This window comes from Callithrix jacchus, chromosome 3, assembly GCF_049354715.1.
Source record: "Callithrix jacchus isolate 240 chromosome 3, calJac240_pri, whole genome shotgun sequence".
NCBI lineage: Eukaryota > Metazoa > Chordata > Mammalia > Primates > Cebidae > Callithrix > Callithrix jacchus.
The window spans coordinates 47,294,064-47,321,747 of NC_133504.1; the positions used below are offsets into that span (position 1 = coordinate 47,294,064).

Genomic DNA, 27,684 nt, shown 5'->3' on the forward strand with positions numbered 1-27,684 from the left:
AGAAAGAAATTAATTAAGATATATACAGACATTAATAAACCAGAAAATGTAAAATGTTAAAATAATTCACTTTTTAAGTAAAAGGGACTGTCTATTTAGAAAAGAAAAAACAAATATGAAATAGGTACATTTTTAAAACTTTAATTAAAAAAACTGTTCTGGTGAAATGTTGAAAATGCATACACAGAAGAATGTAGTCACAGGTAAACTAATAAAACAAAATTTGCACATATGCTGAAAAGGGCTAATTTCTTTAATATTCAAAGAGATATTTAGAAATCAACAAAAATCCTTGAAAATTCCAATGAAAAACTGGTAGAAACCACGAATGTACAGTTTCCAAAGGAAATAAAAGACAAAGATTCGAGTAATACCTTAGTAAGACTATTTCATTTCCGGCAGAGTGGGCTACATATTATAGAAATCTGGATACCAGTATAGAAAGTGCCGATAAAAAAAGCCAATATTGGAGCCTCTATTCTATGAGAAGTGTGAATAGATAATGATAAGACAATTCATAATGGAAATCTTTGAACTTCAGGGAGATGATGTTACTCTACAATGCATATGTTTAACCAAACTAGGCAATAAACAATACGTACACTCATAATTTAAGAAACTGGGTGAAATAGACTAAATGAAAGGGGCAAAGTCAAATTAAATATAAATACCAGAAATATATAAGGAGCTTTTCTGTCTTTGTAGGCTTCGTATCATGGAACGGATGTGAAAGCAGTTATTAACATGTATCGCAGACTAATCCACCGTGTTCGATATCGACATGGTCTTTGGAGGACAAGACAAATTGTCAACTTAGCAGAGCTAGAGGAATGGATGGATCGAAAAAAATGTAAGTGATGCAGATACTTCTGGTTTGAATTTAAGCTTGGAGTTAATTTAACCATTGAAATTTTACATATAATTATCTGTAGAAAGCAAAGGTAGATTATATTTTATATTCTGTAAACAATTTGCATTTTAAGTTAGCATATTGTATATTTGAATTAATTTATTAGAATTCTCTGCAAGTAACAGAAAACTCATTCTAGCTATCTAAAGCAAAGAGGAAATTTAATGAGAGAGTGTTGCAAAGATAGTTAAAGAATCAGATTTCAGACTGAGTATGAAACACAATTGCTTCAGAGATCTAGGCAGCAGGAAATAAGGGACAATCTCGATTCCCCTCTGGGGGATAGATAAGCCCTACCACTTAAAGACTCTTTGTTCCTATGCTTTAAATTCATATTCCAGGGAGACAGCAACTGATCCTTATAGCTTGAGTCAAAAATCCAACACTTTGCAGTGGGAGGGTAAGGAATCTTGCTTGAGAATTGCACAGACACTGTGTTTATTGGAGGAGGGGTAGCTGCACAAAGGAAAATTAAGTATTTATACCAGGAGAATAGTTAATGGACACTGAGCATACTAAACAACATATTGCTTATTAATATTAGAATTCTACTCACAGAACAAATTCTCCAATTTATATCTTAATTTTCAGAAATCCCAGTTTAGATTTATATTGAATGAATTCAGTATTGCTTAGGATTAGGATAGATTATTAGGGCTAGTTTCTTGACTAAAAAAATGATACAAGTGAATTATATTTAAAAGGAATCATTTTCTTACTGCTTTATAAGGTAAAAATGTGAAAAAAAATACAGTGTTTATTTTACATTTAAGACTGTAAGTTCCATGAAGGCAGGGAACTTACAGATGGAAAGACAGGAAGAAGAAAGAACAAGAAAGCAAGAAAAAGCAAGAGAGGTGGAGAAAGAGAAGATCCTTCTTCCATTAGGAAGCTACTTAGACTCCTTTTACTTACAGAACCGAGAGAGAGACAGAGAGAGGGAGAGAGATAGTAAGAGAGACATATATTTATCAGTAAATACTCACTATCTAGAAAATGCCTGGTTTATAAGAAGGTCTAAAAAATATTTGTTAAAATGATATTTTTCATTGTTTATTAGTTATGATAAAATTATGTGCCAAAAGCTATTTACAGATAACCAGAACTCTTTGAGTTAGAATAATTTCTTTTCTGTGGCTAGAGGTAGAGGGAGGAAGAAGTCAGAGAGAGAGAAGAAAGAGAGCACAATTGTTGTATATAAGTCAGAGGTTGCTAGATCAATTTACCCAGTCAAGCCCAACAGCTTGTTTCCAGAGAAAAGAGCAGAAAGAGCAAAGTGTTGGAGAGATGGAAAGACAGGAAGAAAGAACAAAAAAGCAAGAGAGAGAGAAAGGCAGAGAGAGAGAAGATCCTTCTCCAATTAGTAAGCTACTTAGACTCCTTTTACTTATAGAAGCGAGAGAGAGAGAGAGACAGAGAGAGAGAGAGAGAGAGAGAGAGAGAGAGAGAGAGAGAGAGAGAGAGAGATAGTGTGTCAGATTTTAAGACTTTTGCCATAAAATCTCCATACCACTAGTACAAAATTCAGGAAGATCTTAGTACTTTTTACTATCCATTAGTACTTTTTAATGGATAGTAGTTTATATTACATAATCTAATATGAATATGCCAATTTTATACTTTAATTTTAAGCTACTGACTTCCAAATCACATATTCTTTTCAAAATGCTCCTACTATTTTACTCAATTAGTCTTCTCTTCATACCTCAAACTATCACTAAATTCATTTTTATTCTTATAGAATGTTGCTTATTTTTCATAGCTTTATTTTTCTTTCCATCACTTCTCCTTCTCAATTTGTAACTGCAGATTACAATATTTTTGCATTCTAAAATATCCCTTCAGTTTGAAAAAAATAGATACTGTGATTTCTGTTTCCAGCCTGAACTCTGCTGCTTTCTAGCTGAGAAGGTTTTTCAGTAAACTCTTGTAGAAAGTGAGGGATAAGCCAAGTAGATTATGGGGAAAGAAGGTTCTAAGCAGAGGGAGCAGCAAGCCCAAAGGTCTTAATTTGGAGGCAGCTAGTCTTAGAGGAAGCCAGGAGACTAATATTACTGGAATAAAGTTTTGAGTTGAGAGCAGAGTAAAATGAAATTGGAAGGGTAGTGGGAGTGCAGGTTGTGGCAAGCTTTATAGACCATTGCATTTTACCTTGAGAGAACTGGGAAGCCACTGGAGGACTGGGAACAGACTATGAAGCAACTTGTGTTGCAGATATCACTCTGGTAATTTTGTTGAGAATAGGCTAACATGAGGCCAAAACAGAATAAAGGAGTCCAATTAGGACAGATAGTGCTCTAATATAGGAGCTGAAGAGTAGAACAGAATTTGGTAAATGAATAATTTAAAGAATTACCAACCAAAACATCCATTTACTACATTGAGGGGTAAAGTAACTCAACAGAGACATAATTTGCAAGTTCTAATTTATCTTCATGTTACTTAGAAAATTTCTTTCATCCTTTCTTTATCCATGTGTTGACAGCTAATTGGTTGATGATACTTGGCAGATATCTATACACATTTTAAAGTATCTTTCAATAATCAGAAAATTTTATTAATTTTCATGATTTAAATTTTATATTTACCCTAAATATATCATCCTTGAATACTAATTATCCTAGCATGTTGCTGAAACTTTGCTCATAGGGCATAATACACAGGTTAAGGGCACTGTTCACAATAAATACTGTTTCAAAGACATAATATTAATAGGCACATCAATATTATCTTGTGAGAAACATATGAAACTGATTAATTCAAGGAGAAACTAATAAAGCTCTATATACTTTTTCAAGGAGAAATAAATTTACTTAATCACAAAAGTAAAAGATGACATTCTTTTTGTTTTAGTTTAGAATCAGACCCTGAGACAAGAATTCAAGTACAACTAATTTTTTGGGGAGTTAATCCTAGGCAATACTGTTCATCAAATGGAGAAAGGAGACAGGGAAAGGAGTCAAAAGAGAGTCCAGTCAGTATCAAGCAAATTACTATGTGGACTACTAATGCCTAATTCCTCTAGGGAACTAAGAAAAAACAGTGTAAACAACTTGCCTTTAGTGCTGTGTCTATATCAACCAGCTCCCCTGAGTCAGTGGTTGAGGCCCACTCCAAAGGGGGTCTTAGTTTCCTTTGTGTCTGGCTTGCTGCACAGGTGGGCTGAGTAAATGCCTGCAGCCAGAGGGAGCCCTTAGGCAATGGAATGCGGATGCTGGCAATTGAAAGTCAAATTAGCATGCCCAGAAGTAAGGGACATGGAGATATAGATGGGGCACTGAAAGAACCGGATCTAGTTTGCTTGTTTCAAAAGAGACAAACAGTCATAAATATACTAAATATAAATTTTCATTTATTTTACTGCTGTGTTTCAAGATCTCAAATAGCTATTCATATTTAGACAGTCATTAAATATGTCTTGAATTTGTTGACATCTCATGACTATCTCCTTCAACAAAATGAAGGAATGAATGTAAAAACTGAATCCATGTGGTTGTGTGCCAGGATGATAAAACTTTTGTTAGAAACCACCCTGGTACCCTTTGTCATTGGCAGCAAGAGCTAAACCTGTGAACAGTTCCTGACATCCTGTAAATGCTGACTTATTCAATCAGCTTCATGGGGTTAAATGTAACACTTCAAAGTAGACACTCAGTGTCACTTTTTCGAAAAAAAAAAAAATTATTTATGGAAAACTACACTTACAAACTATATGCATCAGTTCTCTTTCTCATTGTCTAACTCCTTTCTAATGTCAAGTATGGGAGATGAGTGATAGGCCACCCAACTGAGTGGTTTTCTGTGGTAGTTTTCTTAAGCCAGGATGCCAAAGTACCTTAAATGTGAAAGTAGGGATCCAAGATGGCCAAATAGGAACAGCTCTAGATTGCAGTTCCCAGTGAAAACACAGAGGATTAGTGATCACCACATTTCCAAATGAATTTATACTGCCCACGGACCAGGAGATTCCCAGGCAGAAAAGTGCCACAAGTCTCCAGCGTGGCTATTTTAGCCAGGGCAGTGGGTTTCCACACAAAAACTGACACAAATCCAGGTGCTGTTTCAACTGGTGACTGGAATGCCTGGGAGACAGAGTCACTCATTCAACTGAAAAAAAGGGGGCTGAAACAGGGAGGTCCCACCCTCGCCAAGACCAGCAATCTGAAATGCTCTGGATTGAGAGTTTCACAGCAAGCATAGCTGGACCCAGGACTCTCTGGCTCTGTTGGGGGAACGACATTGGCCATTACCAAGGCAGTCAACCACTACCAAGGCAGTCTGCCACTACCAAGGCAATCCACCATTACCGTGGCAGTCTGCCATTACAGAGACAGTCTGCCATTATTGAGACAGAATGCCATTACCAAGGCACTTCTGAGTATACCCCTATAAACAAAACTGCAAGGAAGTTCACAAAGCAGCTGGGCAAAGCTCACGGGAGCTCAGCACCACCTCTGCTGGCAGACTGTGACTAGGCTACCTCCTTGCTGGGCAGGGCATCTCTGAAAAAAGATAGCAGAATGTCAGGAACTTATAAATAAAACCCCACCTTCCTCGGACAGAGCACCTTGGAAAAATGAGGCGGATATGAGTTCTGCTGCAGCAGACTTAAATGTACCTGCCCAGCAGCTCTGAATAAAACAATGGAGACAGAATCTCCCCAAGCAGCCCCTGACCCCCGTATAACCCAAGAGACACCTCATAAAGGAAAGCTCAGACTGACATCTGGTGAGTATCCTTCTGAGGCAAAGATAACAGAAGAAGAAACTGGCAACAACCCTTACTGTTCTGCAGCTGCTGCAGGTGATCCCCAGGCAAGCAGGGTCTGGAGGGGACCTCCAGCAGTCCTACAACAGTGGGGGCCTGACTGTTAGAAGGAAAACTAAGAAACAGAAAGAAATAACTTCATCAGCAACAAAAAGGACATCCACTCAGAGACCTCATCTGAAAGCCACCAACCACAAAGACCACAGGTAGATAAATCCACAAAGATGGGAAGAAACCAGTGCAAAAAGGATGAAAAAAGCCAAAACCAGAACACCTCTCCTCCTCCAAGGGATCACAACTCTGCACCAGCAAGGGAACAAGGCTGGATAGAGAATGAGTCTGATGAATTGACAGAAACAGGTTTCAGAAGGTAGGTAAAAACAAACTTCTCTGAGCTAAAAGAACATGTTCGAACCTAATGCAAAGAAACTAAGAACCTTGAAAAAAGGTTTGACAAAATGCTAATGAGAATAAACAGCTTAGAGAGGACAATAAATGAATTGATGGAGCTGAAAAACACCACACAAGAACGTCGCAAAGCATATACAAGTTTCAATATCTGAATCGACCAAGCAGAAGAAAGGATATCAGAGATTGAAGATCAACTCAATGAAATAAAATGAGAAGGCAAGATTAGAGAAAAAAGAGTAAAAAGAAATGAACAAAGCATCCAAGATATATGGGATTATGTGAAAAGACCTAACCTACCTTTCATAGGTGTACCTGAATGTGATGGAGAATCCAACCTGGAAAACACTCTTCAGGGTATTATTCTGGAAAACCTAGCAAGACAGGCCAATATTCAAGTCCAGGAAATACAGAGAACACCACAAAGATATTACTCAAAAAGAGCAGCCCCAAGGCACATAATTGTCAGATTCACCAGGGTTGAAATGAAGGAAAAAATGCTAAGGGCAGCCAGAGAGAAAGGTTGGGTAACCCACAAAGGGAAGCCCATCAGACCCACAGCAGATCTTTCAGCAGAAACCCTACAAGCCAGAAGACAGTGGGGGCCAATATTAAATATCCTTAAAGAAAACAGCTTTCACGGGCTAGCGCGGTGGCTCACACCTATAATTCCAGCACTTTGTGAGGCTGAGGCGGGTGGATCACAAGGTCAAGAGATCTAGACCATCCTGGTCAACATGGTGAAACCCCGTCTCTACTAAAAATACAAAAAATTAGCTGGGCATGGTGGCACATGCCTGTAATCCCAGCTACTTAGGAGGCTGAGGCAGGTGAATTGACTGAACCCAAGAGGTGGATGTTGCAGTGAGCTGAGATCGTGCCATTGCACTCCAGCCTGGGTAACAAGAGCAAAACTCCGTCTCAAAAAAAAAAAAAAGAAAGAAAAGAACTTTCAACCTAGAATTTCATATCCAGCCAAATGAAACTTCATAAGGGAAGGAAAAATAAAATCCTTTACAAAGGAGCAATTGGTTGGAGATTTCACGACCACTAGGCCTGCTTTACAAGAGCTCCTGAAAGAAGCACTAAACATAGAAAGGAATTACCAGGATCAGCCACTCCAAAAACATACCAAATGGTAAAGAGCATCAACACAATGAAGAAATTCCATGAACTAATAGGCAAAACAACCAGCTAGCATCAAAATGGCAGGATCAAATTCACATATAACAATATTAGCCTTAAATGTAAATGGGCTAAATGCCCCAATCAAAACACACAGAATGGCAAATTGGATAAAAAACTCAAAAACCATTGGTGTGCTGTATCCAGGAAACCATCTCACATGCAAGGATAGAAATAGGCTCAGAATAAAGGGATGGAGGAAGATTTACCAAGCAAACGGTGAGCAAAAAAAAAAAAAAAAAAAAAAAAAAAAAAGCAGGAGTTGCAGTCCTAGTCTCTGATAAAATAGACTTTAAACCAACAAAGGTCAAAAGAGACAAAGACAGGCATTATATAATGGTAAAAGGATCAATGCAACAAGAAGAGCTAATGATCCTAAATATATATGCACCCAATACAGGAGCACCCAGATAAATAAAGCAAGTCCTTAATACCTACAAAGTGACTTAGACTCCCACACAATAATAGTAGGAGACTTTAACACTCCACTGTCAATATTAGACAGATCAATGAGTCAGAAAATTAACAAGGTTATCCAGGACTTGAACTCAGACCTGGACCAAGCAAACCTAATAGACATTTACAGAACTCTGCACCCCAAATCCACAGAATATACATTCTTCTCACACATCACACCTACTCTAAAATTGCCCACATAATTGGAAGTAAATCACTCCTCAGCAAATGCAAAAGAACAGAAATCATAACAAACAGACTCTCAGACCACAGTGCAATCAAATTAGAACTCAGAATTCAGAAACTAATTCAGAACCACACAACTTCATGGAAACTGAATAACTGGCTGTTGAATGTTGACTGGATAAACAATGAAATTAAGGCAGAAATAAAGATTTTCTTCTAAACCAGTGAGAATAAAGACACAATGTACCAGAATCTCTGGGACATATTTAAAGCAGTGTCTAGAGGAAAATTTACAGCAATAAATGGCCATATGAGAAGCAAGGAAAGATCTAAAATCAATACCCTATCATCAAAATTGAAAGAGCTAGAGAAGCAAGATCAAAAAATTCAAAAGTTAGCAGAAGACAAGAAATAACTAAGATCAGAGCAGAACTGAAGGAGATAGAAACACAAAAAACAGTTCAAAAAATCAATAAATCCAGGAGCTGGTTTTTTGAAAAGATCAACAAAATAGAAAGACCACTAGCCAGATTAATAAAAAAGAAAAGAGAGAATAATCAAATAGATGCAATAAAAAATGATAAAGGGGATATCACCACAGATTTCCCAGAAATACAAACCACCATCAGAGATTACTACAAAGAACTCTATACACATAAACCATTAAACCTGGAAGAAATGGATAAATTCCTGGACACTTAGACCTTTTAAAGCCTAAACCAGGAAGAAGTCAAAACCCGAAATATACCAATACCAAGGGCTGAAGTTGAGGCAGCAATTAATAGCTTACCAACCAAAAAAAGCCCAGGTCCAGATGGGTTCACAGTGGAATTCTACCAGGCATACAAAGAGGAGCTGGTACCACTTCTTCTGAAACTATTCTAAACAATCCCAAAAGAGGGAATCCTACCCAAATCATTTTATGAATCCAACATCATCCTGATACCAAAACCCAGAAGAGACTCAACAAGAAAAGAAAACTTCAGGCCAATATCCATGATGAACATAGATGCAAAAATCTTCAATAAAATACTGGTAAACTGATTGCAAAAGTATATCAAAAAACTTATCCATCATGATCAAGTAGGCTTCATCCCGGGGATGCAAGTCTGGTACAACATACACAAGTCTATAAATGTAATTCACCACATAAACAGAAACAAAGACAAAAACCACATGATTATCTCAATAGATAACACAGAAGGCCTTTGACAAAATTCAACAGCCCTTTATGCTAAAAACTCTCAATAAACTAGGTATCAAAGGAACATATCTCAAAATAATAAAAGCTATTTATGACAAACCCACAGCCAATATCACACTGAATGGGCAAAAACTGGAAGTATTCTCTTTGAAATCTGGCACTAGACAAAGATGCCCTTTCTCACCACTCCTATTCAATATAGTATTAGAAGTTCTGGCCAGAGCAATCAGGCAAGAAAAAGAAATAAAGCACATTCAATTAGGAAAGGAGGAAGTCAAATCATCTCTATTTGCAGATGACATGATTGTGTATTTAGAAGACCCTATTGTCTCAGCCCAAAATCTCCTCAAACTGATAAGCATCTTCAGCAAAGTCTCAGGATACAAAATCAACGTGCAAAAATCAGAAGCATTCCTATACACCAATAACAGACTTAAAGAGAGCCAAATTCAGAGTGAACTACCATTCACAATTGCTACAAAGATAATAAAATACCTAGGAATACAACTAACAAAGGATGTAAAGGATCTTTTCAAGAAGATCTACAAACCACTGCTTGAGGAAGTAAGAGAGGACACAAACAGATGGAGAAACATCCCATGCTCATGGTTAGGAAGAATCAATATTGTGAAAATGGCCATACTGCCCAAAGTAATTTATAGATTCAATGCTATCCCTATCAAGCTACCAATGACCTTCTTCACCAAACTGGAAAAAACCACTTTAAACTTCATATGGAACCAAAATAGAGCCCAAAGAGCCAAGTCAATTCTAAGCAAAAAGAACAAAGCTGGAGGCATCACAGTACCTGACTTCCAACTATACTACAAGGCTATGGTTATCAGAAAAGCATGGTACTGGTACCAAAACAGAGATATAGAACAATGGAACAGAATAGAGGCCTTCGAGGCAATGCCACACATCTACAGCCATTTGATCTTTGACAAACGTGACAGTAACAAGCAATGGGGAAAGGATTTCCTGTTTAATAAATGGTGTTGGGAAAACTGGCTAGCCATGCGCAGAAAGCAGAAACTGAACCCCTTCCTGAAACCTTACATTAAAATTAACTCCAGATTGATTAAAGACTTAACAATAAGACCTAACACCATAAAAACCTTAGAAGAAAACCTAGGCAAAACCACTCAGGACTTAGGTATAGTCAAGGACTTCATGACTAAAACATGAAAAGCATTGGCAACAAAAGCTAAAATAGACAAATGGGATCTAATTAAACTCCAGAGCTTCTGCACAGCAAAAGAAACAATCATTACAGTGAACCAGCAACCAACAGAATGGGAAAAAATTTTTGCAATCTACCCATCTGGCAAAGGGCTTATATCCAAAATCTACAAAGAATTAAAACAGATTTACAAGAAGAAAACAAACAAACCCATTCAAAAGTGGGCAAATTCGATATGAATAGACACTTTTCAAAAGAAGACCTATATGAGGCCAACAGACATGAAAAAATGCTCATCATCACTGGTCATTAGAGAAATGCAGATCGAAACTACACTGAGATAGCATCTCATGCCAGTTAGAATGGCGATCATTAAAAAATCTGGAGACAACAGATACTGGAGAGGATGTGGAGAAATAGGAACACTTTTACAGTGTTGGTAGGACTGTAAATTAGTTCAGCCATTGTGGAAGACAGTGTGGTGATTCCTCAAGGACCTAGAAATAGAAATTCCATTTGACTCAGCAATTCCATTACTGGGTATATACCCAAAGGATTATAAATCATTCTACTATAAGGACACATGCACACGTATGTTCATTGCAGCACTGTTTACAATAGCAAAGACTTGGAACCAATCCAAATGCCCATTGATGTTAGACAGGATAGGGAAAATGTGGCACATATACACCATGGAATACTATGCAGCCATAAAAAATGATGAGTTCATTTCCTTTGTAGGGTCATGGATGAATCTGGAAACCATTCTCAGCTAACTGACATAAGAACAGATAATCAAACACTGCATGTTATCACTCATAGGTGGGTGTTGAACATTGAGAATACAGGGACACAGGGAGGGGAGCATCATCATACACTGAGATCTGTTGTGGGGGACTAGGGAAGGGACAGTTGGGGGGTAGGGAGTTGGGGAGAGATAACATGGGGAGAAAAGCCAGATATAGGTGAAGGGGAGGAAGGCAGCAAACCACATTGCCTTGTATATACCTATGCAACAATCCTGCATGTTCTTTACATGTACCCCAGAACCTAAAATGCAATAAATATATATATATGTGAAAGTAGAATACATGAAGTTAGTGAGCAAAAAGTATACATTGCTCCCAATTTGGGGGCAACTTTAGAAATAGAATAAGCCATCCAAAGTGGAATTACCAAGGTAAGTAGTTAGAATATGAGTAAAAGCCAAAAGGAAATGAAAAGATTAGAGTAGCTAATAAACAATGAAGAGTTAAATGGATCAGTAGGAGTTATGTCCCCTGAAGTCCAGGAATAAAAGCTATGTCTTATGAAATGGTTGAGTTTACATTGTAGGATTTATGGTCAATTGTCATGAAGCCAGTATAGAAGATACCGGTATTCATCTTGGGGATTCAAGTAAAAGTTTCACTACTGTGGAATGTGGGGAGAGAGAAGCATGCCCACTTCCTTCTACTCTTTGCCAGAAGGTTGACATAGTGCTAGTCTAATCATTGAGAGTTACTAGTGGACATGAAAATAAAGCTAGAGTTAAAGTTTTTTATTTGATATATTTTTTAAAAGAAAATATATTCATTTACATTTTCGTCCTTTTAGTCTATGAAATAATGTTTGCTAAGAGAGAAGATTGGCAAAAAATAGAAAGAGGTGAGCTACCCAGTTTCTTCAGTGACTGTGGTCACTTCCCAACTCAGAAACAAATTGATGATACTTGGGACCTGGTCCATCAAGGTGAGTGGTTTCTCATTTCTTCTTCTTTTATTTTTTCTTTCTTTTCCTTTCCACTTCCTTCTTTTCTCTCTCGCAGCTTTTCTCAGTTGTTCTCTTCTTTTCTTCATTCCTTCTCTTACTTTTACTAAACTTGTTTTATAAGTCCTTTTCCTCAAATTTCTTTGTATGTGAGCTTAATATATGTGAAGGAAAATATGTGAAAAGTAGGTTAAAATAAGTTAATACAATACAGGTTTTTGGAGGGAGATGGAAGAGATGGTTTTCATTTTCATAGTTTTTAAGTATTTTTGATATAAAGTAAGTTACATCAAACTGAGTATATTTTAAACTATTGTATTTTAAATACTGATGCTAGTAGACTTTTGCCTGGATAATTACATTTGATACTGGAGAACATAGTTCAGTTAAAATATATAAACATTTTAAGCTTTTTCAATACAATAGACTGTCACAGAAAATCATTTCTGAATAGTATATAAAATATTGTTTACAAAGATATTAATAATTTAAGTGGAGCAGGATTTCTCTCTTCACTTAAGACCAATAAGGGGATGTAAATTGTCACGAAGGCATGAAAAATCAATGAATTTTCCTTGGATTTTTAAAGATTCTTCTCAGCTTTTCTTTCTTTTTCCCCCAGGTTTATTGAAGCATAATTGACAAATTAAAATGGTTTATATTAAAGATGTAATGTGATAATTTGAGATACATATTCATTATGTAATGACTACCACAACCAAATTAATCATATATCCATCACCATTCATAGTCACCTTGTGTGTGAGTGTGAGTGCATGGTGAGGACATGTAAGATCTATTTTTCTAGCCTATTTCAGGTAATCAATACAGTATTAACTACAGTCACCATGCTGTACATTAGATACTTAGAACTTATTTTTCTTTCAAACTGAATTCTCGTATGTTTTGACCAACATCTTAATTCCCTCCAACCCTCAGCCCTGGAAACTGCCATCCTATTCTGTTTTTATATTAACTTTAATAGATTCCACATATAAGTGAGACTACACAGTGTTTGTGTTTTTGTATCTGGCTTATTTAACTTAACATAATGTCTTCCAAGTTCATCTTTATTGAGACAAATGACACAATTTTCTTAGTTTTAAAGGCTGAATAGTATTCTTTTGTGTATAATACCAAATTTTCTTTATTCATTCATCTGTTGATAAGCGCTTACATTGCTTTCTTATCTTGGCTATTGTGAATAATGCTGCAATGGGGGTACAGATACTTCTTTAACAAAATGATTTCATTTCTTTGGATATATATGCAGTAGTAGGATTGTTGAATCTTATGGTAGTTCTACTTTTTTTTTTTTTTTTTTTGAGATGGAGTTTCGTTCTTGTTACCCAGGCTGGAGTGCAATGGCGCGATCTCGGCTCACCGCAACCGCCGCCTCCTGGGTTCAGGCAATTCTCCTGCCTCAGCCTCCCGAGTAGCTGGGATTACAGGCGCGTGCCACCATGCCCAGCTAATTTTTGTATTTTTAGTAGAGACGGGGTTTCACCATGTTGACCAGGATGGTCTCGATCTCTTGACCTCGGGATCCACCCACCTCGGCCTCCCAAAGTGCTGGGATTACAGGCATGAACCACCGCGCCCGGCCATTCTATTTTAATTGTTTATGGAAATTACATATTGTTTTACATAATGGGTATACTAATCTGCATTCTATTAATGGTGTACAAGGATTCCCTTTTCTCTACATCTTTGCCAATACTTGCTATCTTGTGTCTTTTTAATAATAGTTATAATAATAGGTGTGAGGTAATATCTCACTGGCATTTTTACTTACATTTCCCTGATGATCATATACCTCTTTGCCATTTGCATATCTTCTATGGAAAAATGTTTATTTAGGTTTGTTGGCCATTTTTGAATTGAATTATTTGGGAGGTTTTGCTATTAAGTTGTATGCTTATCATTTTGGATATTAATTATTTAACAGGTATATGGTTTACAAATATTTTCTCCCATTTCATAGGTTCTCTTTTCATTTTGTTGATTGTGTTTGTGTATTATTTGTTCTTTTTGCTGTTGAATTGTTTTATTATTATTATTATACTTTAAGTTCTGGGATACATGTGCAGAATGTGCAGGTTTGTTACATAGGTCATGGTGGTTTGCTACATCCATCAACTTGCCATCTACATTAGGTATTTTTCCAAATGCTATCTCTTCCCTAGCCCCCTATTCCCTGACAGGCCCCGGTGTGTGATGTTCCCTTCCCTGTGTCCATGTGTTCTCATTGCTCAACTACCACTTATGAGTGAGAACATATGTTGTTTGGTTTTCTGTTCTGGTGTTAGTTTGTTGAGAATTATGGTTTCCAGTTTCATCCATGTCCCTGAAAGGACATGAACTCACCCTTTTTTATGGCTGCATAGTATTCCATGGGGTGCATGTGCCACAATCTATCACTGATGAGCATTTGGATTGTCTTTGCTATTGTAAAGAGTGCTGCAATAAACATACATGTGATTGTGTCTTTATAGTAGAATGATTTCTAATCCTTTGGGTATTTACTTAGTAATGGGATTACTGGGTGAAATAGTATTTCTAGTTCTAGATCCTTGAGGAATCACCACACTGTCTTCCACAATGATTGAACTAATATGGTTTAACGAATTTACACTCCCACCAACAGTGTAGAAGTGTTCCTATTTCTCCACATCCTCACCAGCATCCTGACTTTTTAATGATTGCCATTCTAACTGGCATGAGATGGTATCTCCATGTGGTTTTCATTTGCATTTCTCTAATGACCAGTGATGATGAGCTTTTTTCTTGTTTGTTGGCTGCATAAATGTCTTCTTTAGAGAAGGGACTGTTCATATCCTTTGCCTACTTTTTGATGGGATTGTTTGTTTGTTTGTTTCTTGTAAATTTGTTTAAGCCTGTTATAGATTCTGGATATTAGCCCTTTGTCAGATGGATAGATTGCAAAAATTTTCTCTCATTCTCTAGGTTGTCTGCTCACTCTGATGTTAGTTTCTTTTGCTATGCAGAAGCTCTTATTTTAATTGGATCCCTTTTGTCTATTTTGGCTTTTGTTGCCATTGTTTTTGGTGTTTTAGTCATGAAGTCTTTGTCCATGCCTATGTCCTGAAGGATATTGCCTAGGTTCTCTTCTAGGGTTTTGATGGTGGTAAGTATTATGTTTAAGTGTTTAATCCATCTTGAGTTAATTTTTGTATAAGGTGTAAGGAAGGGATCCAGTTTCAGCTTTCTGCATATGGCTAGCCAGTTTGCCCAACACTATTTATTAAATAGAGAATCCTTTCCCCATTGCTTGTTTTTATCAGGTTTGTCAAAGACCAGATGGTTGTAGACATGTGATGTTATTTCTGAGGCCTCTATTCTGTTCTATTGGTCTGTATATCTGTTTTGGTACCAGTACCATGCTGTTTTGGTTACTCTAGCCTTGTAATATAGTTTGAAGTCAGGTAGTATGATGCCTCAAGCTTTGTTCTTTTTGCTTAGTATTGTCTTGCCTATATGGACTCTTTTTTGGTTCCATATGAAATTAAGTAGTTTTTTTTTTTTCAATTCTATGAAGAAAGTCAATGGTAACTTGATGGAGAAAGCACTGAATCTATAAATTACTTTGGGCAGTATGGCCATTTTCATGATGTTGATTTTTTTCTATCCATGAGCATGGAATGTTTATCCATTATTTGTCTCTGCCTTGGGCAGTGGTTTATAGTTCTCCTTTAAGAGGTCCTTCACATTCCTTGTATGTATTCCTAGGTGTTTTATTCTCTTTGTAGCAATTGTGAATGGGAGTTCACTCATAATTTGGCTCTCTGTTTGTTATTGGTGTATAGGACTGCTTATAAATTTTGTACATTGATTTTGTATCTTGATACTTAAACTGAAGTTGCTTATCAGCTTAAGGAGATTTTGGGCTGAGATGATGGGGTTGTCTGACTAAACAATGATGTCATTTGCAAATAGAGACAATTTGACTTCCTCTTTTCCTACATGAATACCCTTTATTTGTTTCTCTTGCCTGATTGACCTGGCCAGGACTTCCAATACTATATTGAATAGGAGTGGTGAGAGAGGGCATCCTTGTCTTGTGCCAGTTTTCAAAAGGAATGCTTCCAGTTTTTGCCCATTCCGTATATTGGCTGTGGGTTTGTCATAAATAGCTCTTATTATTTTGAGATACATTCCATTGATACTTTGTTTATTAGAGTTTTTAACATGAAGGGCTCTTAAATTTTGTTGTCAGCCTTTTCTGCATCTATTGAGGTAATAATGTGCTTTTTGACATTGATTCTGTTTATGTGATGGATTATGTTTATTGATTTGCATATATTGAACCAGCCTTGCATCCCAGGGGTGAAGCCAACTTGATCGTAATGGATAATCATTTTGATGTGCTGCTGGATTTAGTTTGCCAGTATTTTATTGAGGATTTTTGCATCAATGATCATCAGGAATATTGTTCTGAAATTTTCTTTTTTTGTGTCTCTGCCATGTTTTTGTAACAGGATAATGCTGGCCTCATAAAATGAGTTAGGAAGGATTCCCTCTTTTTCTATTGTTTGGAATAGTTTCAGAAGAAATGATACCAGCTCCTGTTTGTACCTCTGGTTGAACTCAGGTATGAATCTGACTGGTCCTGGACTTTTTTGGTGGGTAGACTATTAATTGCTGCTTCAATTTTAGAACTTGTTATTAGTCTATTTAGGGATTTGACTTCTTCTGGTTTAGACTTCGGTAGGTGTATGTGTCCAGGAATTTATGCATTTCTTCTAGATTTTTTAGTTTATTTGTGTAGAGGTGTTTATGGTGTCCTCTGATGGTAGTTTATATTTCTGTGAGATCAGTGGTGATATCCCCTTTATCACTTTTTATTGCATGTATTTTATACTACTCTCTTTTCTTCTTTACTAGTCTGCTACCAGGCTATTTTGTCGACTTTTCAAAAAACTGGCTGCTGGATTCACTGATTCTTTTGCAGGGATTTTTGTGTGTATCTCTCTCTCCTTCAGTTCTGCTCTGATCTTAGTTATTTCTTGTCTTCTGCTAGCTTTTGAATTTGTTTGCTCTTGCTTCTCTAGTTCTTTTAATTGTGATCTTAGGGTGTTGATTTTAGATCTTTCCTGCTTTCTCTTATGGGCCTTTAGTGCTATAAATTTCCCTCTACACACTGCTTTAAATGTGTCTCAAAGATTCTGGTACCTTGTGTTTTTGTTCTCATTGGCTTCAAATAACATCTTGATTTCTGCCTTCATTTCATTATTTACCCAGTAGTCTCAGGAGCAGGTTGTTCAGTTTCCAAGTAGTTGTGTGATTCTGAGTGAGTTTCTTAATCCTGAGTTCTACTTTGATTGAACTGTGATCTGAGAGACTGTTTGTTGATTTCCATTCTTTTGCATTTGCTGAGGAGTGTTTTATATCCAATTATGTGGTCAATTTTAGAATAAGTGCGATGTGGTGCTGAGAAGAATGTATATTTTGTTGATTTAGGAGGGAGAGTTTCGTAGATGTCTATTAGGTCGTCTTGGTCCATAGCCGAGCTCAAATCCTGGATCCTTGTTATTTTTCTGTCTCGTTGATCTGTCTAATATTAATAGTGGGGTGTTAAAGTCTCCCACTATTGTTGTTTGGGAGTCCAATTCTCTTTGTAGGTCTCTAAGAACTTACTTTATGAATCTGGGTCCTCCTGTATTGGGTGCATGTTTAGAATAGTTAGCTCTTCTTGTTGCATTGATCCCTTTACCAATTTATAATGCCCTTGTCTCTTTTGATCTTTGTTGGTTTAAAGTTTGTTTTTTTTTCAGAGACTAGGCATGGAACCTCTGCTTTCTTTTTTGCTTTCCATTTGCTTGGTAAATCTTCCTTCATCTCTTTATTTTGAGCCTATGTGCGTATTTGCAGGTGACATGAATCTCCTAAATACAGCAGTCTTTATCCAATTTACCAGTCTCTGTCTTTCAAATGGGGCATTTAGCCTGTTTCCATTTAAGGTTAATATTGTTATGTGTAAACTTGATCCTGTCATTATGATGCTAGCTGGTTCTTTTGCTAGCATTAGCAAAAGATGCACTTTCTTCATAGTGTTGATTGTCTTTACAATCTGGAATGTTTTTGCAGTGGCAAAACATGGTTGTTTCTTTCCATGTTTAGTGCTTCCTTCAGGAGCTCTTGTTAGGCAGGCCTGGTGGTGACAAAATCTCTTAGCATTTGCTTGTCTGTAGAGGATTTTATTTTTCCTTCATTTATAAAGCTTAGTTTGGTTGAATAAGAAATTCTGGGTTGAAAGTTCTTTTCTTTAAGAATATTGAATATTGGCCACACTCTCTTCTGGCTTTTAGGGTTTCTGCTGAGAGATCTGCTGTGAGTCTGATGGGCTTCCCTATGTGGGTGACCTGACCTTTCTCTCTGGCTGCCATTAACATTTTTTTCTTCATTTCCACCTTGGTGAATCTGACATTATGTGTCTTGGGGTTGCTATTCTCAAGGAGGATCTTTGTGATGTTTCTGTATCTCCTGAATTTAATGTTGGCTTGCCTTGCTAGGTTGGGGAAGTTCTCCTGGATTATATTCTGAAGAGTGTTTTTTTATCTTTGTTGGTTCCTGTCAGTTTCAGGTACACCAGTCAAATGTAGATTTGGTGTTTTCACATAGTCCCATATTTCTTGGAAGCTTTGTTCATTTCTTTTCACTCTTTTTTTCTAATCTTGTCTTCTTGCTTTATTTCATTGAATTGATCTTTAATCTCTGATATCCTTTCTTCCACTTGATTGATTTGGCTATTGATACTTGTGAATGCTTCATGAAGTTCTCATGCTGTGTTTTTCAGTCCATCAGGTCATTTATTCTCTAAATTGGTTATTGTAGTTAGCAATTTGTCTAACAATTTTTCCAGTTTTTTAGCTTCCTTGAATTGGGTTAGAATATGCTCCTTTAGGTTGGAGAAGTGTGTTATTACTCACCTTCTGAAGCCTACTTCTGTCAATTCATCCAACTTATTCTCTATCCAGTTATTTTCCCTTGCTGGCAAGGAGTTGTAATTCTTTGGAATTCTGTGTTCTGGTTTTTGGAATTTTCAATCTTTTTTTTTTGGCCGGTTTCTCCTCATCTTCATGCATTTATCTACCTTTGGTCTATGATGTTGGTGATCTTTAGATGGGGTCTCTGAGTGGACGTCCTTTTTGTTCATATTGATATTATTCCTTTCTGTTTGTTAGTTTTACTGCTAACAGGCCTCTCTGCTGCAGGTCTGCTGTAGTTTGCTGAAGGTCCAACCTGTTTGCCTGGGCATCACCAGCCGAGGCTGCCAAACAGCAAAGATTGCTTGCCGCCTGTTCCTTCCTCTGGAAGTTTCATTCCAGAGGAGCACCCACAAGATGCCAGCCAGAGCTCTCCTGTATGAGGTGTCTGTGGGCCCCTATTGGGAGATGTCTTCCAGTCAGGATACATAGGAGTCAGGGACCTACTTGAGGAGGCAGTTTGTCCCTTATCAGAGTTGAATGCTCTGCTGGGAGATCTGTTGCTGCTCTCTTTAGAGCTGTCAGGCAGGGAGTTTTAAGTCTGCTAAAGCTGTGCCCACAGCCACTTCTTCCCCCAGGTGCTCTGTCCCAGGGAGATGGGGGTTTTATCTATAAGTCCCTCCATGGGACTGCTGCCTTTTTTTCGGAGATGCCCCGTCCAGAGAAGAGGAATCTAGAAAGGCAGTTTGCCTGTAGTAGCCTTGCTGAACTGCAGAGGGCTCCACCCAGTTCAAATTTCCCGGTGACTTGGCTTACACTGTGAGAGTAAAACTACCTACTCAAGTCTCAGAAATGGCTGACTCCACCCCCCGACCAAGTTCAAGTGTTCAAGTTTGACCTCAGACTGCTGTGCAGTCAGTGATCATTTTAAGCTGGTGGATCTTAGTTTGCTGGGCTCTGTGGGGGTGGACCCCCAAGCCAGACCACTTGGCTCCCTGGCTTCAGCTCCCATTCTAGGGGAGTGAATAGTTCTGTCTCACTGGCATTCCAGATGCCACTGGGGTTTGAAAAAAAAAAGAACTCCTGCCACTAGTTTGGTGTCTGCCCAAATAGCTGCCCAGTTTTGTGCTTGAAACCCAGGGCTCTGGTGGCATAGGCACCAGAGGGGATCTGCCGGTTGTGAAGACCATGGGAAAAGCATAGTATCTGGGCTGGAATGCACTGTTCTTCCTGGTACTGTCTCTTATGTCTTCCCTTGGCTAGGGGAGGGAAATCCCTTGGCCCCTTGCACTTCCCAGGTAAGGCAACACTCCTCCCTGCTTCAGCTTACCCTCCGTGGGCTGCACCCACTCTCCAACCAGTCCCAATGAGATGATCTGGGTACCTCAGTTGGGAATGCAGAAATCACCTGCCTTCTGCATCGGTCTCACTGAGAACTGCAAACTGGAGCTGTTCCTATTTGGCCATCTTGCCAGCAACTAAAATATATATTTTTTTCAAATTAAGTTTCATAGGGTTATGTTTCTCTACTCATTATTTTAGAGTATATCATAATGGCTTAGATTTAGAGCATGGCTCTGTGGCTATCTTGCCTGGGCTTAATTCCCTGCTATACCACTTTCTAGCTATCTTTGGACAAGTTATGTATTCCTCCTATACCTTACTTTTTTCAGCTATAAAAGGAAAATAATATCTAAGTCACTGGATTGTTATGAGGCTTAAATGAAATAATTATGTAATATATGTGGTCCATTGTAAGTGCTCAAAAAAAGTTTGCTATTATTATTCATAAATAATTCTTACAAATTCTTAAATATGAAAATAAACTTTTATAATTATTTTTATTTTGAACATGTTAAAATATTAAATGAAATTTTATAATGACTCATTTTAAAAGAAATTTTGTATTGAATGTCATCAATTGGTTTCTACCCATATAATCTCTTGATTATCATAATGATCTATGTGGTAAAGAAGGTGATATGCTTATTTATACATATTTTATGGGTGGGAGAACTGAGGCTTGGAAAGAGACATTTCTAAGCCCATTGACAGGGATAGAACTTTAACCTTGGTCTCTTCAAGTTAAGGTGAATGCTTTTTCCATTTTACGATGTGAACACATTTTAAAAATCAATGTTATAAAAACATAATTAGATAGATGATTAAAACATTCTTGATAGCAAGAGCTGCCTTTTATGCATGTTTCACAGACTAGCTTAATGCTTTGCAATATGTTAGATTTTTCTCTAAATGATTGTGTCTGTTAAAATTCTTATTTAAACTAGAATTCTCAAAAGAAAATTTAAAAGCATATTTTTATTATAATGCTTAAGATTGGGAAACTTTTCTTTACAGAAAGGGGCCACTCCAACGTAATTTTAAAAATATGTCTAATTATATTGCTCCATCCAGCTAAAACATTTTTTGGTGCATAAGAAAATTTACTTTAAAATGGAGGAGATATTCTAAAATAATGAAAGGAAAACAGAATATTGATATGAAAAATAGAGCTCAAATAATGGATTCCTATTTGCTTCAGGTATATGTTTGATTTTTGAAAGAATATATTTTATGCATTTTAGATTGCCATCTTCATTCATACTGTCTTCTTTGATTGTGTATAATAGCTCCAGATGTGCAACCTACGCATTTTTTCATCCAGTAGAATATTTCACCTAACACATGTGGTTAATTCAATTGATTAACTTTAGTATATGACACCAAGTGGGTCACATTTCTAAAACTGTCTTCAGGTATTTTTAGCTTTTTTTTTTTTTTTTTCATTCTTTATTCTTATCGCTATGGTAACAAAAAAATTGTGACTGAGGACATGATTTTTGTCTAAAAATCTTACTTTGGGAAAATGAGGCAACTTCGGGCTACATGTGTAGGCAGATCTTAAAAGCTACAGAATATGCAAACATGAAAACCATTACTTGATATTTATTTAAATACAAATAAATAAAACTAATAATAAGAGAATAGCATATCTAAAAGTAAATAAAATAATAAATTATGGTTCTATATTATCTACTCATACATCTGTCTATTCTTTAGAAATGTGAACTTTGAAAGTTTTCCAGTATTTTTCCAACATGTAAATAGAACTTTTAGTTCATTTTCTGCAATTAAAATAATGGAAAAACTCAACAACAATGATAAGTTTATTTTTAGTGAGAAGTCCTAGACAAAAATCTTTAAAAACATGAAAGGTACTTATGTTCTATTGAAGCTTAAATATTCTAGTATCTGAATAAATTATAACCTGAGATATTATGTGAATCATTTTAAGTTTTCTGACTAGTTAGTGGCAAACTATTTTCTGAGCCTCCTGTTCCTCAGACCACAGCTCTGTCCATCACAAGCCAACAATGCTGCATTTTCTGTTCCTTTACCAATATATAGTTTTTGGTTATTAAATGGAAAATGTATAATTATTTTCTCTTAAAAGTTTTTCACATGAAGAGGCACTGTAATCATAAAGTTTAATTATCTAGGAAGGAATTTAAAAGGATATTTTAAAAATAGAGGAATCTAGATTATAAAACATTTAAGACTGAAGAACTCTGACGGCAAAAGAATGAAGATGTATCAGAGGTAACATATTACAATAGCACTATTTTAAATAACTTCTAAAAATAAAATTTAACACATTTTTATTGTAAAACATTCTGAAAATACATTCCAAAACAAAAGGTGAAATGAAGAACACTGACAACTTAATGTTTGAGAATGGCCTGAGGCTCCTGACTAGGGATCAGAATAGGTAGTCAGTTTTTATAAGGATCTTATAAGTGCCCCCCTTAACATTTGGTTAAATGTGTCAATTTATCTTCTGTATTAATAGAATAAAAATAGGATCACACTGTACATATGTTGCTGGTGCAAATCTCAGCTCACAAACTTACTGTTTAAGACTTACTTTTTATTTTCAGACTTCATGCATCAGAAATTTAATTTCAGACAATTTGACTTTTCATTCCATTTTTTTCTGATGCTGTTGCTAAATAAGAGTGGAGGAAAGTCGATTTCTGTTATTACTGTCAGCCCCAGCCAACCACTGATCTGCTTTTTGTCTCTATAGATTTACCATTTCTGAAAATTTCTTGTAAATAGAATCATACAATATGTAGTCTATTGTCTCTTATGTAGTGACATAGCTTGTGGGGTGTTCAGATGATCTGCAATATTGTCTGTTAACTTTGGCATTTCCTGGCAGTTAGTTCACTACAATACCACATACTAGATGGCTCAAACAATTAGTATTAATTTAGTGTCTCATAATTCTAAACACTAGGAGTCTAAGATCAAGGTGTTTCCCTTGATTTCCCTTAAAGCCTTGGTTTCACTTAAGCTTCTTTTCTTGGTCTCCTTTCTTGCTGTGTCCTCACATGGCCTTTCTTCTGGGCATGCTCACCTCAGTATCTTTTTCACTTCTGTAGGGATTCCTGTCCTGTCAATGTAGGGACCTACCCTTATGACCTCATTTAACCTTAATGTCCTCTGAAAGGTCATATCTCCAAATAGAGTTACATTAGGGGTTAGAGCTTCAACAGGTTAATATTGGGAGGAGACACAATTCAGTCTATAACACCTGGCATATCCATTGGACTTACTGACACTTACAAGTCAATTTAATCAAGATGCAATGAAGATTCTCTTTTTATTTTATTTTATTTTTGAGACAAAGTCTCGCTCTGTTGCCCAGGCTGGAGTGCAGTGGTGTGATCTCGGCTCACTGCAACCTCCACCTCCTGGGTTTAAGTGATTCTCCTGCCTCAGGCTCACAAGTAGATAGGATTACAGGTGCCCACCACAATGCTCAGCTAGCTTTTTTTTTGTTTTAATTTCTCGAACTCCTGACCTTAGACAATCCACCTGCCTTGGCTTCCCAAAGTGCTGGGATTAGAGGCATGAGCCACCTCTCCTGTCCAAATTTCTTTTGATTTTTAATGAGATATAATTTACATCTTGAAAAATTTATCCGTTATAAGGATTCAGTTGAATGATTTTTAGTAAATGATTTTTAGTAAATGTACATTGGTGTACAACTATAAGCATGTTAGAATAAATGTAAAGATTTTCATAACCACAAAACATCATTTTATGCTCATTTGCAGCTAATACCCTACTCTTATCCCCAGCCCGAGACAACCACTAGACTGCTGTCTTTATAGATTTGTCATTTCTAAAAATTTCTCATAAATAGAATTATGCAATATATAGTCTACTATGACTGACTTCTTTCAACGATGTTTTCGAGGTTTATCCATTTTGTAGCATATTTTAGTACTTCATCCCTTCTTATTGCTGAATAAGATTTCTTTGTATAAATAAGCCTGATTTTTAAAATCTATTCATTAGTTGATGGACATTTGGGTTGTTTCCACCTTTTTGTTATTATGAATACTGCTGCTGTGAACATCTCACTGTGGTTTTAATTTGCGTTTCCCAAATAATGAATGATGTTGAGCATCTTAGTCATTTTTATTTATTTTCTATAGAGAAGTCTATTCAGAACTTTTGAATATTGTTTCAATTAAGAGGTTTATTTTCTTCTTATTATTAAATTTCTAACTTCTTTCTATTCTAGATGCAAATTCTCTATCAGGTATATAGTTTGCAAGCATATATCCCAGGCTGCAGAATATCTTTTCATTTTCTTAATGGCGTGCCTGAAAAGCAAAGGTTTGTAATTTTTATGAAGTCTAATGCATCAGTTTTTTTTTCTTTTCTTGGGAATGCTGGTGGTGTTTCATCTAAGAAGGTTTTGCTTGTAACAAGATAAAGGTTTCCTTCTATGATTTTTTTCAAGAATATTAATGCTTTAGCTCTTATTTTTTGGTTTATAGTTCATGTTCTTACAGTCTATCTGCATATTTGAATATAGAGTATTTTTCTTATGGACAGCATAGAGTTTGATTGTGTTTTTAAAAATATGGGCTGTTTGATTGGAGTCTTTAATTCATTCATATTTGGTACAATAATTGATATGCTACTTTTATATCTGTCATTTTGCTATTTGTTTTGCATATGATTCATATGTCTTTGGTCCCCATGGTCCTCCTTTACTTCCTTCTTTTGCATTTTGTACATATACTATTATTGTACCATAATAATTATATCAGGAACTTTACAAGTATATTTAAAAAATTATTTTCTTAGTGATTGCTCTAGGTATTACAATATACATTTTAATTTATCACAATATTGTTTAGATAAATACCAAAATAATTCTGGTTAAACATAGTCATGTGCTTCAATAGAGCTTTAGGCCATCTATTCACCTTTGTGCTCTTGTTGTCATATATATACCATTTGAAATTTATAAGCCTGGAAATTTAGGTTTATAATTATGTTCTATGTAATCATATACTTTTGAAAGGAATTAAGAGAAGACATTTGTAGACATCTTTTATACAGTTATGTATATATATATAAAACTAACATATATAACTGTATAAAAGATGTCTGCAAACATATATTGCAAACACACACACACACACACACACACACACACACACTCTTTACCATTTCCTTTCATTTCCTTTGCTCTTCATTATTTCTCTGGATATGAGTTACCATCTGGTGTCTTTTCTTTTTCAATAGGTCTTCTAGGTGTGTATTTATTTAATGTCTTTATGTCTAGAAATGTCTTTATGCCTTCATTCTTGAAGAATAGTTTTGCTAGATATAGAATTCTTGGTTACCATTTTCTTATTTTTTAGTCAGTATTTTGAATATGTCTTTCCTCTCCCTTCTGACCACCATTGGTTCTGATATGGACTTCTAGTAGTGTATTTGTTTAATGTCTTTATGTCTGATAATGTCTTTATCATCTCCATTAAGAATAGTTTTGCTGGATATAGAATTCTTGATTGACAATTTTTTGATTTTCAATCAGTATTTTGAATATATTCTTCCACTGTCTTCTGACCATCATTGGTTCTGATGAGAAATCAGCAATTAATCTTATTTTTGTTATCTTGTGTGTGATGAAGTATTTTTCTCTTTCTACTTTCAAGATTATCTCTTTGCTTTTGTCTTTCAACATTTTGGCTATGATGTGTTTACATGTGATCACTTTATATTTGTTCATCATATTTGGGGTTCATTGAACTTCTTGGGTTTTTAGATTAATGTTTTCTTCAAATTTGGCAATTTTCAGCCAAATACATTTTTCTTCACTTTTTCTTCTCTCTCCTTTCCTTTGATAACCCTCATTATATGTATATTAGTACACTTAAAGTTTTCCCAGAGGTTTCTAATGCTGTTTATTTTTAAATCTTTATTTAGTTGTTCAAATTGGTAATATCTATTAATCTACCTTCAAATTCACTATTTCTTTCTTCTGCCTTTTTAAACCTATGGCTGAGACCACTTTGTAAATTTTTTTATTTAATTATATTATTTTTCAACTCTAGAATACATTTAGTCTCATTTTATTGAATGTAGTTTTCTTTATAATTTCTATTTTTAATTGTATAACAGTTTTCTTTAATTCTTAAAATAAATGTAATTTGATTATTAGGACATATATATAGTAGTGTCTTTGAGGTCTTTGTCTCTTATATCTAACCTCTGAGTTCACTCAGAGTCAGTTTTTATTAACCCTTTTCCATTTCTTGTCATGTATCATTTTGTTGTTGTTATTATTGAGTAACGGAAATTTTAGATGTTATATTGTTACAACTATGGATTCTTCCCTTCTGACTATGACCTGTTCCAGGATTTACTTATATAAATATTTTAGGCAGTGGTATCTACAACTCTTGTGTAGCAGACTGCCACTTTTCTGATAGTACGTACTCTCTAATGCTTTCACCCACCTGAGAGATAAATGTACCATCTCCTCTCTGGTTAATAATTTAAGGAATAAGTCACAAAGTGAAAGGAAATTCATGATAATATACTAATGGATACCTTCCTTCGTTGAAGCAATCCACAGTCTTTTTTGATGAGTTGTTTGCAAATATAATCAACAAATATAATATCTTTTGAATATTTAATATGTGCTGTGAAAAGTAATGTGGTTCAGATATTTCAGACTCCATAATAACTGGAGAGACATACAGACATATAACTACATACATACAGTGTTGCAAGTGCTTAAACATTCATACATGTATCAAGTGCTAGGATAATAGAGTATTAATTATAAGTTCCTTACATAGAGGGTAGAATTTGAGTTAATCATTGTAAGATGAGTTAACTAAATAAGAAAATAAAAACAAAGATTTAACACATGGAAGAGAGATAATGTGCAAAGCAGATTAGAATTTTCATGGTAGCTGGTAACACTGAATAGGGGAATGTCTATGTTAAAAAATGTCCCTTATTTACCTATTATCTGCCTACTGGAAATGGATGTTCTCAAATGTACAATGCAAATTACATTTTGGAAATAAATCAATATTGTCAGTAGAAACTATTTAAATTATTTTCCTAGAGCTGAATACCCCTGGATAAACAAAAGACCAAATTCTAAGGGCAAAGAGCAACCCTGAAAGATTTGTCTGTCATCACCTTCTTTAGCTACCTAATCCAAACAGCTGTTCCTACTAATCTGCCTGCTCTCTTCCCTAACACTTTGTAAAGATGGTTCTTGACATATGGTCTCATTTTACTTTATTGAACTCTGTTATTGCCTGCTTTCACCCTAGCAATAGCTGTGCAAAGCCTATTA

At 35.9% G+C, this 27,684-nt stretch overlaps 1 protein-coding gene across 3 annotated transcripts in view; it reads left to right on the forward strand.

Annotated features, from left to right (window-relative positions):
- Window positions 1-27,684, forward strand: part of IQCM (IQ motif containing M) — a 495,919-nt gene that overhangs the window by 276,295 nt on the left and 191,940 nt on the right. For all 3 annotated transcript variants that reach the window (XM_035292858.3, XM_078367842.1, XM_078367841.1), the window contains 2 exons: window positions 706-850; window positions 11,896-12,030. In XM_035292858.3, coding sequence (XP_035148749.3) covers window positions 706-850; window positions 11,896-12,030 — 280 coding nt within the window. The remainder of the gene's footprint in view (window positions 1-705; window positions 851-11,895; window positions 12,031-27,684) is intronic.